Raw genomic sequence first — 17,719 nt, forward strand, 5'->3', positions numbered from 1 at the left:
AGGCCAATATGCCAAAAGCTTTCTTTACAACCCATCTACCTGTAACACCACTTTCAACAAATTATGGACCTGTATTCTTAGATCCTTTCGTTCTACCACGTTCTTCACCGCCCTACCACTCACTGTGTTAGACCTACCCTGGTTGGTCCTACTGAAGTGCAACACCTCACACTTGTCTGCATTAAGTTCCATCTGACATTTTTCAGCCCATTTTCCAGCTGATCCACATCCCTCTGCAAGCCATGATAGCGTTCCTCACTGTTCACTACACCCCTAATTTGGTGTCAGCCGCAAATTTGTTGTTCCAGTTAAACATATTATCATTAAAATGTGCTTATTGTTAAACCCTCTTTATATGCTCAAAATTCATTAATTAATTTTAACAGATTAATATATACAACATGATAAAAGAGAGAAAAGTCTGATTAAAGTATTTTGTGTTTTCCATGATACTTTTACAGATCAGGTGATTTAATAACTTAGTTATAATTCATTTATATGTTTCCATATTCATTCTTCTCGTCCTTTTGCAGTATTGTTGATTGAAAAATGATTTTTCAGCAGAATAAGTTCAATAAGTAACTTTACAATGAATCAATGGGAAGAATGGGGTGCAGAATAAGAAAGGTGAGCATTTCTAAGCATTGTGTTCATATTGGTTTCTCATTGGATGTGTCATGGTCCACAGGAAGGAGAATCTGATAGTGGAATGGTGCTGGCTTCTGATGAACTGAAGCGTCTGAAGCACATAGAAACGAGACCCTGCTCTTTTGGACTAATTACGTTAGCGTGAGTATGTCCGGTGTTTTGGACTTAATTACAAAGAATTTTCTGGAAAAGTTGGCAGCTTCAGAGCTTCTACTGTACAGACTGCGAAAGCTGTTGCTTTGGAAAAGGTGTTGTGATTGCTCATTTATCAATTATAACTTCCATTTTGGACATTCCTTCAGAAAACCAGAAAGTTATGTGTAATCGGTTTAGAATTCTCTCCCTCAATTGAAGTTTAAAAATGAAGGTGAGGGGATATCTGAAAAGGGGATGCTTTAGGCCAGCCACTGTAATACATTTCAGACCTTTAAAGAGAGAATTGGTACTGAAATTCTAGATTATAAGCCACAAATGTATTGCAATATATCAACAGATGTTCTCAAACAGCTCTGAACAGTGTGAAATAAGAACAGTGTGGAATCAGGTGCCCAGCTTGGTAGCAGGAGACAACAGCTTTCATGATTACTGGTTCAAAGAAAGTGTTTCATTTGATAACCACAAGGCAAGGTGAATAACTGATATTGAAAATAGAACATGGGCAAAGAGGAAAGCGCATTCTTTCATAATGGGATGAACTTACCTCAGCCAAGTCCGGACTTATGTTCTGGGTTTGAGGAACAAAATTCTGAGAAATGGCGTGGCCTCAAAAATACTTAATAGTGTTGTAAATGAATAGAAATATAGAAACATAGAAAATAGGTGCAGGAGTAGGCCATTCGGCCCTTCGAGCCTGCACCGCCATTTATTATGATCATGGCTGATCATCCAACTCAGAACCCCGCCCCAGCCTTCCCTCCATACCCCCTGATCCCCGTAGCCACAAGGGCCATATCTAACTCCCTCTTAAATATAGCCAATGTACTGGCCTCAACTGCTTCCTGTGGCAGAGAATTCCACAGATTCACCACTCTCTGAGTGAAGAAGTTTTTCCTAATCTCGGTCCTAAAAGGCTTCCCCTTTATCCTGAAACCGTGACCCCTTGTTCTGGACTTCCCCAACATCGGGAACAACCTTCCTGCATCTTGCCTGTCCAATCCCTTTAGGATTTTATACGTTTCAATCAGATCCTCCCTCAATCTTCTAAATTCCAACGAGTACAAGCCCAGTTCATCCAGTCTTTCTTCATATGAAAGTCCTACCATGCCAGGAATCAATCTGATGAACCTTCTTTGTACTCCCTCTATGGCAAGGATGTCTTTCCTCAGATTAGGGGACCAAAACTGCACACAATACTCCAGGTGTGGTCTCACCAAGGCCTTGTACAACTGCAGTAGTACCTCCCTGCTCCTGTACTCAAATCCTCTCGCTATAAATGCCAGCATACCATTCGCCTTTTTCACCGCCTGCTACCTGCATGCCCACTTTCAATGACTGGTGTATAATGACACCCAGGTCACGTTGCACCTCCCCTTTTCCTAATCGGCCACCATTCAGGTAATAATCTGTTTTCCTATTTTTGCCACCAAAGTGGATAACTTCACATTTATCCACATTAAATTGCACCTGCCATGAATTTGCCCACTCACCCAACCTATCCAAGTCACCCTGCATCCTCTTAGCATCCTCCTCACAGCTAACACTGCCACCCAGCTTCGTGTCATCCGCAAACTTGGAGATGCTGCATTTAATTCCCTCATCCAAGTCATTAATATATATTGTAAACAACTGGGGTCCCAGCACTGAGCCTTGCGGTACCCCACTAGTCACCGCCTGCCATTCTGAAAAGGTCCCGTTTATTCCCACTCTTTGCTTCCTGTCTGCTAACCAATTCTCCATCCACATCAATACCTTACCCCCAATACCATGTGCTTTAAGTTTGCACACTAATCTCCTGTGTGGGACCTTGTCAAAAGCCTTTTGAAAATCCAAATATACCACATCCACTGGTTCTCCCCTATCCACTCTACTAGTTACATCCTAAAAAATTCAATGAGATTCGTCAGACATGATTTTCCCTTCACAAATCCATGCTGACTTTGTCCGATGATTTCACTGCTTTCCAAGTGTGCTGTTATCACATCTTTGATAACTGACTCCAGCAGTTTCCCCACCACCGACGTTAGGCTAACCGGTCTATAATTCCCCGGATTCTCTCTCCCTCCTTTTTTAAAAAGTGGGGTTACATTAGCCACCCTCCAATCCTCAGGAACTAGTCCAGAATCTAACGAGTTTTGAAAAATTATCACTAATGCATCCACTATTTCTTGGGCTACTTCCTTAAGCACTCTAGGATGCAGACCATCTGGCCCTGGCGATTTATCTGCCTTCAATCCCTTCAATTTACCTAACACCACTTCCCTACTAACAAGTATTTCGCTCAGTTCCTCCATCTCACTGGACCCTCTGTCCCCTACTATTTCTGGAAGATTATTTATGTCCTCCTTAGAACAAGACTTGCCCACAAAACTCCTCTAAATATCTTTGACAGGCAAATTCCAAACCTGGGGTTTGACTGCCAAAGCTGCCAGAATTAATAGTGTATTAAAATTATTTTTTTTAAATATAGCCAACTAAAACAATATCTGTAATTTTCAATTATTAGCTTTGAAATAAAAAGAGCTCACATACATAAATCCCTTGCTTAGACATAGCCACATGCTTCCCATTATAACTAGCAAGCTTGCAATTCTTGCAACAGTCTAACTTGGGCAGGCTTCTGGAGCAGACTCCTCCACGTAAATGGACCTTGTTACTGAGAAATACCAGCAGTTCCAACTTCAATATCTGACACCTACCAGAAGAAATCGGACCATTGTACCTTGTCAAAAATATCTATCATCTCACATACAAATCAGAGATTTTTTAAGTCAATGTTTTTTAAAAATCTACTGTAAATTTTAAGCAGCTCATTTGACCTCAATAGTACATCCTGAAATGCTACTAGATTTTAATGTTTGTTGCCCACTGAATGCAAACACCCATATTAACTGGTAATCCTTGTGTTGGTCTGTGCTTTCAGATTATAGTCACTTAGTAATATTTAACTTTCACGACAGAATAAAATATGATAAAATGCTTCAGATACATTGTGATCAGGTAATGAATCTCAGCAATTTTTAGGGTCCTTCAACATCAAAACCAATTCAGACTGGTGACACGTGCAAAATACTGGAGGAACTCAGCAGGCAATGCAGCATCTATGGAAAAGAGTACAGTTGACATTTCGGACCGAGACCCTTCAGCGGGACTGGAGAAAAAAAGATAAGGAGTCCGAGTTAGAAGGGTGTGGGGATGAAGAAACACAAGGTGATAGGTGAAAGTGTTAGGGGGAGAGGGATGAAGTAAAGAGCTGTGAAGCTGATTGGTGAAAGAGATACTGGGCTAGAGAAGGGGGAGTCTAATAGGAGAGGACAGAAGGCCATGGAAGAAAGGAAAAGGAGGAGGAGCACCAGGGGGGAGGCGATGAGCAGGCAAAGAGATAAGGTGAGAGTGGGAAAAGCAGATGGGGCCATCACCAGAAGTTTGAGAAATCAATGTTCATACCACCAGGTTGGAGGCAACCCAGATGGAATGTAAGATGCTGCTCCTCCAGTCTGAGTGTGGCCTTATCACGACAGTGGATGGACATGTCAGAATGGGAAAGGGAAGTGGAATTAAAATGTTTGGCCACTGGGAGGTCCTGATTTTTCTGGCAAACGGAGCGTAGATGCTCGGCGAAGCGGTCTCCCAATCTACATTAGGTATCCTGATCTACAAGAGGCCACAATGGGAGCACCAGATACATTAGATGACCCCAACGGACTCACAGGTGAAGTGTCACCTCGCCATAGAAGGACTGTTTGGGGCCCTGATCTGTAGTGAGGGAGGAAGTGTAGGGGCAGGTCTAACACTTGTTCCACTTGGAAGGATAAGTGCGAGGAGGGAGGTCAATGGGAAGAGGTGAATGAACAAGGGAGTCACATAGGCAGTGATCCCTGTGGAAAGCAGAAAGTGTGAGGAGAGAAAGTATGGACACAGAGGCTGGGTGAGGACAAGAGGAATCCTATTGGGAGTGTTCCATAGGCCCCCCTGGTAGCAGCAGAGATACCGAGGAGCAGATTGGGAGGCAGATTTTGGAAAGGTGTAAAAATAACAGGGTTTCTTATCATGGGTGATTTTGATTGGCAGATGATTACTGCCAAGGGTTTAGATGGGGCAGAGTTTGTTAAGTGTGTCCAGGACGGACTCCTATCACAGTATGTTGACAGGCCGACGAGGGGGAATGCCATACTAGATCTAGTATTAGGTAACAAATTGGGTCAGGTCACAGATCTCTCAGTGGGTGAGCATCTGGGGGACAGTGCTCACCGCTTCCTGGCCTTTAGCATTATCATGGAAAAGGAGAGAATCAGAGAGGACAGGGAAATTTTTAATTGGGGAAGGGCAAATTATGAGGCTATAAGGCTAGAACTTGCAGGTGTGAATTGGGATGATGTTTTTGCAGGGAAATGTACTATGGACATGTGGTCGATGTTTAGGGATCTCTTGCAGGATGTTAGCGATAAATTTGTCCTGGTGAGGAAGATAAAGAATGGTAGGGTGAAGGAACCATGGGTGACAAGTGAAGTGGAAAATCTAGTCAGGTGGAAGAAGGCAGCATATATGAGGTTTAGGAAGCAAGGATCAGATGGGTATATTGAGGAATTTAGGATAGCAAGAAAGGAGCTTAAGAAGGGGCTAAGGAGAGCAAGGGAAGGCCTTGGCGAGTAGGGTAAAGGAAAACTCCAAGGCATTCTTCAATTATGTGAAGAACAAAAAGGATGACAGGAGTGAAGGTAGGACTGATTAGAGATAAAGGTGGGAAGATGTGCCTGGAGGCTGTGGAAGTGAGTGAGGTCCTCAATGAATACTTCTTTTTGGTATTCACCAATGAGAGGGAACTTGATGATGGAGAGGACAATATGAGAAAGGTTGATGTTCTGGAGCATGTTGATATTAAAGGAGAGGAGGTGTTGGAGTTGTTAAAATACATTAGGACGGCTAAGTCCCCCGGGCCTGATGGAATATTCCCCAGGCTGCTCCATGAGGCGAGGGAAGAGATTGCTGAGCCTCTGGCTAGGATCTTTATGTCCTCATTGTCCACGGGAATGTTACTGGAGGATTGGAGGGAGGTGAATGTTGTCCCCTTGTTCAAAAAAGGTAGTAGGGATAGTCTGGGTAATTATAGACCAGTGAGCTTTACATCTGTGGTGGGAAAGCTGTTGGAAAAGATTCTTAGAGATAGGATCTATGGGCATTTAGAGAATCATGGTCTGATCAGGGACAGTCCGCATGGCTTTGTGAAGGGCAGATAATGTCCAACAAGGCTGATAGAGTTCTTTGAGGAAGTGACCAGGCATATAGATGATGGTAGTGCAGTGGATGTGATCTACATGGATTTTAGTAAGGCATTTGACAAGGTTCCACACAGTAGGCTTATTCAGAAAGTCAGAAGGCATGGGATCCAGGGAAGTTTGTCAGGTGGATTCGGAATTGGCTTGCCTGCAGAAGGCAGAGGGTCATGGCGAAGGGAGTACATTCGGATTGGAGGGTTGTGACTAGTGGTGTCCCACAAGGATCGGTTCTGGGACCTCTACTTTTCGTGATTTTTATTAACGACCCTGATGTGGGGGTAGAAGGGTGGATTGCCAAGTTTGCAGATGACACAAAGGTTGGTGGTGTTGTGGATAATGTAGAGGATTGTTGAAGATTGCAGAGAGACATCGATAGGATGCAGAAGTGGGCTGAGAAGTGGCAGATGGAGTTCAACCCGGAGAAGTGTGAGGTGGTACACTTTGGAAGGACAAACTCCAAGGCAGAGTACAAAGTAAATGGCAGGATACTTGGTAGTGTGGAGGAGCAGAGGGATCTGGGGGTAGGTACATGTCCACAGATCCCTGTAAGTTGCCTCACAGGTAGATAGGGTAGTTAAGAAAGCTTATGGGATGTTAGCTTCCATAAGTTGAGGGATAGAGTTTAAGAGTCGCGGGGTAATGATGCAGCTCTATAAAACTCTGGTTAGGCCACACTTGGAGTACTGTGTCCAGTTCTGATCACCTCACTATAAGAAGGATGTGGAAGCATTGGAAAGGATACAAAGGAGATTTACCAGGATGCTGCCTGGATTGGAGAGTATGGATTATGATCAGAGATTAAGGGAGCTAGGGCTTTACTCTTTGGAGATAAGGAGGATAAGAGGAGACATGATAGAGGTGTACAAGATATTAAAAGGAATAGATAGATTGGATAGCCAGTGCCTCTTCCCCAGGGCACCACTGCTCAATACAAGAGGACATGGCTTTAAGGTAAGGGGTGGGAAATTCAAGGGGGATATTAGAGGAAGGTTTTTTAGTCAGAGAGCGGTTGGTGTGTAGAATGCACTGCCAGAGTCAGTGGTGGAGGCAGATACACTAGTGAAATTTAAGAGAATACTAGACAGGTATATGGAGGAATTTAAGGTGGGGGGTTATATGGGAGGCAGAGTTTGAGGGTCAGCACAACATTGTGGGCTGAAGGGCCTGTACTGTGCTGTACTATTCTATGTTCTATCCCTGATGGGGTGGCAGGAGGATGGAGTGAGGGCAGACGTGCACAAAATGGAAGAGATGCAGTTGAGGGCAACGTTGATGGTGGAGGAAGGGAGGCCACTTTCTTTGAAGAAGGAGGACATCTCCTTCATTCTGGAATGAAAAGCCTCATCCTGAGAGCAGATGCGGTGGAGACAGAGAAACTGAGAGAAGGAGATAGTATTTTTAGATTGACTGACTGCAGATTTACAATTCTTTCTGATTCAAGATAGAACATAATAGCCTTTTCAAGTATTCACAGGCCACCTTCCTCAATTAGTACCAATTCACAAATAAATCCCATTCTACCTCAGTAACTTTACCATAATGCACATGAAGTTAATCTCAGAGGTTGATCTTGGCTGCAATAATCATCCTGTGGGTTGCAAGCATATCATTAAAAGATTACATTTCAAAAATAACAGTTAAACTTTGGTTAGGAGCACAATTTAAGTGATAGGCAAATCTTGCCAGACAGCTACCCTTGGGATAAAGTATAATGGGACCACTGGCAGTGAATCTATAAGGCTCAAAAATCCTCTTATTGTGTGGTCAACTACTGCTAATACTATGCCTTTTATCTCACACTCCAGTCATCTGGACATTTTCCAAGAAGAACAGATATTTCCAAGTTTTGTCCCTGTATCTCCTGACAACTTTACTACCTGCAAATTAAAAACAGAGAATCAGTCAAAGCTAGTTGTCAAGAGTCAACAAAGCTTTCAATAAAGTTCGATTTCCCAAAGAAAGAAATTGTCATCTTTTCAATGAATGACTATTTGTTTGAAAATAGTCACTATTTCTCTTCATTTCAATTTATTCCACAGTATGGGTATTTTAATAGAGCTTTGTCAAAATGCTGGATGCCAGTGGTTCCAATGGCAATTTGAATGCAGACAGTTCATTAGTTATTTCTCAAGGTTCATAACAGAATGCCCCTCATTTAGCCCTGTCAATGGTATTGGCCAGGTTTGTGGATTCTGACACGTTAAAGCTGGTTCTGGTCATCATCTACATGACAATTAACCACCTGACTACATGACTGGGCTTGTCCAAAAGCTGTGTGAGCAGCTGCTGTTCAGAGAGGACAACAAAGTTAACTATTTGTTTTACTGTTTAAGCAAGAAAGCAAGTTGGCACCCTTTAACCACTACATTTTCACTGTGCAGTTTGCTTCTATTGCAGATCAACTCGATTATCGTAATCTCTTGTCCAGAGGTTGACAATTGAAAGTCCCAGCAGGGCATTTAAGCACATTATGCAGACTAATGAGGATTTTCCTCAGGGAAGAGGATGGCTTTCTTCCTCTTTGTTTCTGAGATTTGCTGTCTGTAAATTCATACAAGTGGGTCGACACAGTGGTGCAGGCAGGAGGGCAGCTGTCTCACAATGCTAGAGTTCTGAGTTCAATTCTGTACTGTGTATAATCTGTATGGAGTTTGCACATTCTCCCCAAGACTGCATAGGCTTTTTTCTGATGCTCTGGTATCCTTCCACATCCCAAAGATGTGTAGGTTGGTCGATTAATTGGCCACTATAATTTTCTCTTAGAGTGTAGTGAGTGGTAGCATCGGGGGAGTGGGTAGTTTATAAGAGGATGGGAAGAATATAAGATGGGAGCCAAGTTAGAATTAGTGTAAATGGGTGATTCTGAGTCACCATTGACTCTGTGAGCCGAAGGGCAAGTTCTCGCAATGTATTTCTCTGTCTCTGAGGTACTCATTGCATCTCGTTCCATTCATAAGTCTGATGATGGAGGGGAAGAACCTGTTTCTAAATTGTTCAGTGTGGGTCTGCTGACTCCTTTACCTTTTCCTCGATGTGAGTAACGAACAGAGGTCATGTCCTGAATGGAGAAGTTACTTGGTGTTGGGTGCTACCTTCTTGAGGCACTGTCTCATTAAGTCCCCCTCGATAGAGGAGAGAGTTATCTCTGTGATTCAGCTGGCTAAGTCCACAGCCCTCTTCAGTCTTTTGCAATCCTATGCATGGGAGCCTCGATACCAGGTTATGATACAACCAGTCAGAATGCTCTTCACCATACATATACAGAAATTTGCAAGAGTTCTTAGTGTCATACCAACTTTCATCAAGCTTCTAAAGTAGAACTTCTAGCGTACTGTATTTCTGATTGGAACAACATGTTAGGCCCTAGGCAATTAAAGCTGCTTAACCCTCAGTAGGGACTGGTGCGTGTTCTCCCACTTCCCCTCACTGAATTCCACAATCAATTCCTTGGTCGTCCTGAGGCTGAGTGCAAGGTTGTTGTCATGGCATCTCTTGAAGTCTCTTCAAAGTCACTCTTTGATTTCCTTTTATTTCACTTCACGTCTTAAGTTTCTACTCTTTGTTTTGATGTTCCTGAGCTACACTTTATGATGAATGATATCAGACAGAATATTCTCAGATGTTGCTTGGTCCATAAGACCATAAGACATAGGAACAGAATTAGGCCATCTGGGCCATCAAGTCTGCTCCACCATTCAAGCATGGCTGATTCTTTTTTTTCTATCTCCTCCTCAACCCTGGTTCCCGGCATTCTTCCCATAACCTTTGATGCCATGTCCAATCAAGAACCTAAAACTTTGGATCAACTTTGGATCCTGCAATAAAACTCTGGTCAACTCTAGATCCTGCCATATGATCCACATAAGGGTGTTACAGTATATTGCACAGCCTATGCCAGGAATCTAGTTGCAGATCTCATGGTCAAGTTTAGATTTTTTAAACAACTATTTCATGTTTATGCAGAGTTTCCTGGTTACAATCTTATAATCACTATACTGAAAAAAAGCCATGGATTCAAAATAATTACTAGGCTCACTTGAAGATCATATCTGGCAGAGTAAATACTATAGTTAACTTATATACCAGTATAGAGTTTTTTACTAACACAACGCTTGTTCTGAACTGTATTGGATCGGTTGTGAAAATTGGCAAGCGCGCATGCGGTCCATTGATCAAGCAATGAAAAGAATTGCACCTCATATATGTGAGAGAGACTCTCTTTTGGACGTAGGCTTTTGAGTGCAATGTTTTCAGCTCAGTAAGCCGGTTTGTAGCTCCCACACTATAAATTGCCCAGCAGATGCCATTACTAGCATGACTCAGTAAAAGCATTTAATCGATCTTGTTTCACACATTTGCAACATATTCAATCATAGCTAATTGCTTGTCTTCCATTTTCTTTTTTCTTCAAACAGAAAGAGAGCGGTCAGTAAAAGTAAGGAGTCTGTACTGTCTGAGGCAGATAACCATGTCAACCCATTCCAGCCGGATATGTGTAACACAGAGGATGAAGGCCTGGATTTTGCACTGGAAGATTCAGTTCTGTTACCAATGGACCAGACATTGGAATGTCACAGCCCACCACCTGATTACAACTCTGTCATTCGCTATACCACTCCACCAGTTTGAATAAACTGGCATTTATGACCCCAACCACATCGCAACTGCAGCCCCCAAGGACTGTACAACAGTACAATGTCCTGAAAAACTGTTAACTGAATTCATGTTTGGTTGGACAAACCTAGATTAAGCAATGGATTTAAAAACTATCACAACAACTAATGTTAAAATCACAGTATTCGATCACTACAATATACACCTGAAGTGACTCAAACAAGCCCCAGACAAGATAGCCCACAGCCAACCCTACCATATGATTGTGGATGTAGTCAGTGAATCACATGCAATAGTGAAAGCATGTTCAATGATTTCAATGAGTCACAGGAATATCACTTAAAAATAGATTCTTCCTGCATGAAAATCAGGACAAGAAGCTAAAAAATGAGTTAGTCTCTACTCAGCAAAGGTTTTTACAGGTGCATGTTACGAACCCCACCTTCTGTTAGCATCTGGAAATTTTTTGTTGACGACTCAGCTTCCTTTTTCAAATGAGTTATTTTATACTTCCCAATTCCCAGCTGGATTTATTACCCAAACTATGTTAATGTCTTCTTGCAACCCAGGAGCTCTGCCAGGATGTGGCCTAATCCAGTACCATCTCATGGTTACTTACATGCTTAACAGTTGACCAAATTGGGCTACTATATCACATGAAAATACTAGCAGCTGTCAGTGAAGTAATGAACACTAGAAGAGGTATGCGAAATCAGTGGACTACAATGTTGCATCAATGATTAAAAGGTGCTTGAAAAACTGGTTGTGAGTTCAGATCTAAGTACCTACATCCCTCAACCAATTGAAAATGAACTCGCCCTCCAAATGAAGTATATCTCACATCCAATATGGAGACCTGGTTTCTTCTGTTTGATTTATGCCTCAACAAATAGTGCACAATAAATGTATTGTCCATAATAATAAAAAAAAGAGCTAGGTAACTGAGAAAGCCAAACTACAATAAAGAAAAAATATAGAGAAGGTCATTTAAGAGAAAATATAGAAGAAAAAAAGGTCATTTAAAACAGATGAAAAAGAACATATTGCCAGCTACAGACTGTTAAATTAACCCAGCAGAATCTCAGCAAGAGACTGGGAAATGCAATTATATCAATCCAAGCATGATTAATTTCCATTTTGATCTATCTTGATAAATGTGACATATTTCACAATAAAGATCAATGCATAGCTGCAGCAAGTAATTAAAATTGAATTATTCCACATCCATTTGTAAACTGTGAAATCTACAGTCATTTAACCTGTAGTTTCATGTCTAAAAGCTTCCAGAACAGCAAAATCATACACAAAATGGCTTAAATATGAGTATGTGCAGTGTACAATGATATTATGGGTACATTCAAATGCACATCACTAATGGAATTCAAACAAACCAACAAACTTTATTTTCCGTCAGTTATACTTGCTCTTCATGAAAATTGAGCAAAGTTTCTTCCTTTGCACTGGATTATTAACCATGTATCATTTCCTTTCAACGCTTGTCCCTCCTCACCATCCCCACCACCTGTGCAAAATGCAACATATCCTCAATAAGATTTGCTCTCATCTCTTGATTATGACCTGTGTAATATTTCCAGTTCTTCATTCCCTAATCCCAAACATGTTAATATGAATTGAGTTGTTCCCGCCATCATTTGTTGTGGGCGTATAGTGTTTAATCACGTTGAGCAAAGTACTTACGTTGTGTATTTGGAGAAAGCGCTGAGCTCTCAAAATGAGAACAAGAGTGCCAAGTGCATCAGAGGCAAAAAAATTGTCCTTGAATTTAGTTCTCCTCAAAAGATCAAGGGATCTCTGGAGTGAGATCATTCCCTTCTTCCGTTTCTGCTCGCTCCAGGCATTAAGGAAGCAACTATAAAGTTTTCAAGATGGTTAAGCGTCAATTTGTTTTGTACATTTCTAGTGACACAGAAGAAAGTTATTGGCCTATTGGGTGTATGCCTGCTCCCAGAGGAGCATTCCTATCAGTCCCACACCTACTTGCCTTATTTCCCTGTAACCAAGCAAATTTTCTCTCCCTACAAGCTCATTAACTCTCCTTTGATTTTCATGCAGGAAACCACGAATCAATTTATAGTTACTATTTTAACCATTTTACCAAATATTAGATAAGTATGAAAACAAATAGAACCTGAATAATTATAAATTAATCTATTAATATATTTTTAAATTTTAAAATCCCTTTGCATAGAAATTCATCCCTGGTTAACCAGATACCATGTCTCAAATATGTCTCTGCCACTGAAAGTCTCTCCTAATGGAAATGCTGCAGCCACTGAGCAGCACATTTTATACTATTAACTGCGGATGAATATTTAGGCATACGTATATATTACAGTACTAAATATAAGTAAATTACAATATCAGGTTTTTTAGGTCTACATACTTTATTAAGTAGTAATTAATGGCTTGCAGTTAGAAAATCATTTGAACCTAGGGCAGCTAAGTAAGATTTTCAGGATATTTTATTGTGGGACTAGTTCAAACGCGGTCTGTAATCCCATCATTTTAAGTGATTTCAGGTAACGAATGGAGAGGAATTACAAAATAGGACAGTTAGTGAAGACATGTTCAGTTATTAACAGTAATGTCAGCATTTCTGCATTGGGCTGCTAATGCGCGAAAATATTAAAGCTCTTGTCAATTTCACAGTGTAACAATGATATTTTTACTGTCAATTTTTCTACAAAATTCAACCAACATATTTAAGAAATAGTAACATGTGCAGGGATACATGAAACCTTGAGTACTTTAGAACAGAAGGAATTAATTCAATCAGCAATGATACAAGGGAGTATTTTACATTTTGAATTTTCTAAGAAATGTCAAAGAATTTGAATAGTGCCCTCACTTATGACAGGGGTATTATTGGACATTAACAATTAAATTATGGAACTCTACCTTTCCTCCCCTCAAACATCATTACTTATTTCTCCATCTTTAAATAGTTGTGATACTTAACATAGCAATAAAACTAACCTGAGTCTTAGTACAGATGTTAGTGGGAGTAAGAAACAGACAGCAACTTAATTTAAAATCATCTAACTTACCATTTCCAAAGTATTTTTAAATTTGATTTTGTCTAATGGATTGATTTTTTTCCTTTCTTATGTTCTACCAGTATAAGTATTTATTTAAAAGCAATCTTACTAATTTAACTACGCCTAACATTATTAATACAATTCTAATTGTCAATTTTACAATAACATCCAATGAAAATATCAAAAAAACCTGTAAAATTAGTTCTTAGTACAGAAGCATATTCAATATTAATAAATAGATCATATATTCTGAAGCATTTTTAATCCCAAACTTATCAATCTGGCAGCTACAATTTTTAGATCTTTTCACTAAATTACGTACTCAGTCTAAACAGAACTTTTATAGCTGTAATAAATCTATGAGTCTTATATCAATATTAGAGCAAGTGAGGTCTCAGGTAATCAATGGTTGCGGTATTCCTTTTTCTAAACCTTACACTGACATTTACTGTAGCAAATAACAGGTAACTATCCAAACCATTCCAAGTATATTAGGGATTCCCAGTAACTATGGATGACATTTTTCTAAATTAAAAGGGAAAGAAAAGATGTTATAGCCTTAAAATCAGGGAACATATGCTTACTGTGAATATACTGTTTCTTAAAGGAGCCCTGGAATTGAAAACTTTTCATTCATGTTTGGAGAAAATACTAAAACAATATTATAATTCACCAGAGCTCCCAAGATGCTGGAAATCCCATAAATATCACATGACCAGTTAAAATAAGTCAGGTTCCAATAGGTCTACTGCAAATACCATAAATAAAATATACTCAGTATTGCTTAGTGATGTTATAAATTTAGACTGCTCTATATTTTGTGTAGAAAAGTAAATGGAACAAAGGAACAGAAGGAGGCCATTCAGCCTCTTTTTGCCTATTCACTCATTTAAATAGCTGATATAGATCCACACTTCCACTCACTCTGCCTGATTTGGCTCTAAAAGACACCACAACCTTCCCCAAAAACAGACATATTCACTTTAACTTCCTCTCTTTTCTACTTCATGGAGATTTTGATCCATTTAAAGTAAATGGATTAATCATTGGTGGTGCTGTTGGGTGCTGCTGTTAAAACAGAAAACTATTGTCACACAGCATGCTGTTGAACTGTAACTTCCAAGAAATGGGAGTCAAAAGACTACTATGAAAAGAAGTTGTATGATAGATGTGACGTAATCAGATTGGGGATGTGGAATAGAGTGAGCTTGATGGGGCAAAGTGTGATCTATTTGGCTGCCAACCTTTTATTCTAAAAAAGCAGTGTTTTAAAAATCAATACTACAGTAAAACATGTCAGGGAGCAAGCTTCATGCAGTAGTTTGAATGTGCAATAATGATGATGTTTGTTATCATAGGAGTGTTATTATCTGGAGTTGTGATATCACCAGGACTGCTCAGTTTAGATCCTCATGACCATTTATTATTCCGTTCATTCAATTGTACTTACTAGTAGTTTGTAATTATGTACAACTAACTGAAAAGTTGTTTATTTTGCATAAAGTAACTAACAATGGGGTAACATTTGAGGAATTAGTAAGATTTAAGTGGTCAATATAGCTTCAAGGTATGATAAATGATATTTTTTGTCTTCTGTGCAATTTTAATTATTGTTATTTTAACCAGCAAAACACCACTAACAAGTTTGCAGATCATAAAATTCCTTGCTATATATGCCACCACCCTTGAGCTAAATTTCTTTGCTTGATATGCATAAAGAGTTTTCATAGAATGGTGTTTTTACCTTTAATGTGAAGAAGGTAATGTTACAAGTCTAGTTAGCAAGCATGGAGATTTATGATGTTGAAGTCAATTATTTTCAGTGACCTGAAGCTCACACAGATAGAGAATGAAGGGTCTTGGTTAGAGTGAGGCAAATTCATATGATATTCCCAGTTGTTTTCATGATGAATTCTGCACATCTGTACATGAGACAATTCCCTTCCCTAGCCCTCATTCACGTTGTAAATTCAAGCATATCACTGGGCACTAGAGTTTTCAAAACCAACAGAAAATGGAAGATAACTGCAAATTTCATAATATTAGTTGTATTTCTAATTCCCATAAAATCCTAAAAGTGAATTCAACCATTTTATTCTTGTTTATTTCTCCAGCACTAATTTTGCTCTGTGTTGCTAATTCTCGTGGACAGCTCTTGACAGCTGTGGGTGAAATGCTTACTTTCATGATCATTTTCTTGTCATTCACCCACTTCTAGCTGACAAGTAACAGACAAGTTTTGTAAAGTATGAAAAAAGAGACGGCAGGGACAAAACTAGAAAATTCCTGCTGAGTTATACACTAATGTTATATTATTGGCAGAGAACTTCATCTTCAGTGTCTGACTTTAAATGGGTACAAGTTGTCTACCAAGGGAACATCTGGAGGGATATTCAGTTGATAGCCTGTTTTCTTGCTGCTGTTGGTAACCAAAGACAAAATATCTACCCCATTGTTTCCAACTGACTTAAGATTGTCTTATTACTAAGTTGCATCAAGCTGGATGTGGAAGTATTCTCCTCTAACCTCCAAGATGATAGTTAATAAATGTAGTTATCCGGTTACTTGAGAGCATTTTAGTTTACCAAGAGTCAGCTGAGATATTTTGCAGGGAGGGTTTCACATTTAACTTATGATTTTCAAACCAAAAGTCAGCCTTAGCATATTTGCAAATCTTGCTCACAAGACAGTTTAAATATGACAAAACATTTAAACAGTCACTTGGTTTGTGGGAGTTTCCATTTGGCTGCTGTTAGAACTGAAAGAATAGAAATTAATGTTTGGTCGCTATTTCTATAATATCAGCTGTAATCCCCTCTGTAATTCTCAGGAGTGGTAGGATGACAAAGGTTAATCTTTTAGTATTGACCAAAGGTGAATTTCAAACCCTTGAATTTCAATCACCATTTGAATCACCCTTGAATTGTACCTCATTTTAAAATGGAATGTGTTAGAAATGCCAGTCTGTTACTTAGTTTCATTTCTTGCAATCTAATGACTTTTTTTGAACTAACATTATATTTTCAAAGAAAACCAATGTTCTAATAATAAATGGGAATGTTTTGTGTAACAGATTTCAGGGGACGATTGTAGTCATCATGTAAAACTGCTCACTTTCTACATACTTTACTGACAGTTCAAAAAGGGAAGTGTAAGCCATCCATGTAGAATCACCTCTATTCTAATGCTTGATGCATACATTATTAATTCTCAAACACATAAATCAAAGTTCTTTTCTAAGCTTTGATTTATCTTTGCTTTTAAACTGAAATGTGATGCAGTGTAAAGGGTTTGCTGCTGAATCCTTTACAAATGCTTGCAGGACAGGCTAATCCTTTGTATTAAAGATTGATATCTATTCATGTCAAGGCAACTTCTTTCTCGAAGAACCACTTGTTTTAAAGTGCCATACTCCTCATTTTAGATTTATTTTCTTAAGAATTGTCATTTACTTGCGGGAGGTAAAAAAGAGGATTGTCATTGTATTATCTGTGTAAGATTGTATGCACTGGAGGACCTTTGTATTTCATATACTGTATAACCTAGGCTCTACTAGAGCCATTAACAAAACATATATAAGTTTACATATATTTATAGCATTTATTTGTTCAGTGTTTCTGCCTTTTAAATTCAGAATAAATATTGCTAAGTGACTTAGCAAGTAAATGTACTGAGCCAGTAAGCTGGGTGTCAGGTCTGGTGATTCAGGAATATGATACAAGGACTAAAAAATAGTCTTAAAAGGGACAATTCATGGCCAACACCAAAAAGATAATACATTTTACAAACAACTTTAAAAAGACCTCGAACTTGTGCAGTTTTATTCACAATGTCAGACATCTCCAAGCTTTGTACTTTTACACAGTTACAATGCACAAACACTTATCAAAATGGAAAACTCGGAGGGGCAGGCTACCATTTACTTGATTCCACTGATGTCAATTCTTTAATGGTATCTGGGAGTTT

General features: G+C 39.4%; 1 protein-coding gene across 1 annotated transcript in view; it reads left to right on the forward strand.

Moving 5' to 3' along the window:
- Positions 1-17,471, forward strand: part of kdrl (kinase insert domain receptor like) — a 222,878-nt gene extending 205,407 nt beyond the window's left edge. The window contains exons 29-30 of the mRNA XM_072270842.1: positions 689-789; positions 10,496-17,471. Of these exons, the coding sequence (XP_072126943.1) occupies positions 689-789; positions 10,496-10,709 (315 nt within the window). The 3' untranslated portion in view covers positions 10,710-17,471. The remainder of the gene's footprint in view (positions 1-688; positions 790-10,495) is intronic.
- The last annotated feature ends 248 nt before the right edge of the window (positions 17,472-17,719 follow it).

Source organism: Mobula birostris, chromosome 10 (assembly GCF_030028105.1).
Source record: "Mobula birostris isolate sMobBir1 chromosome 10, sMobBir1.hap1, whole genome shotgun sequence".
Lineage (NCBI taxonomy): Eukaryota > Metazoa > Chordata > Chondrichthyes > Myliobatiformes > Myliobatidae > Mobula > Mobula birostris.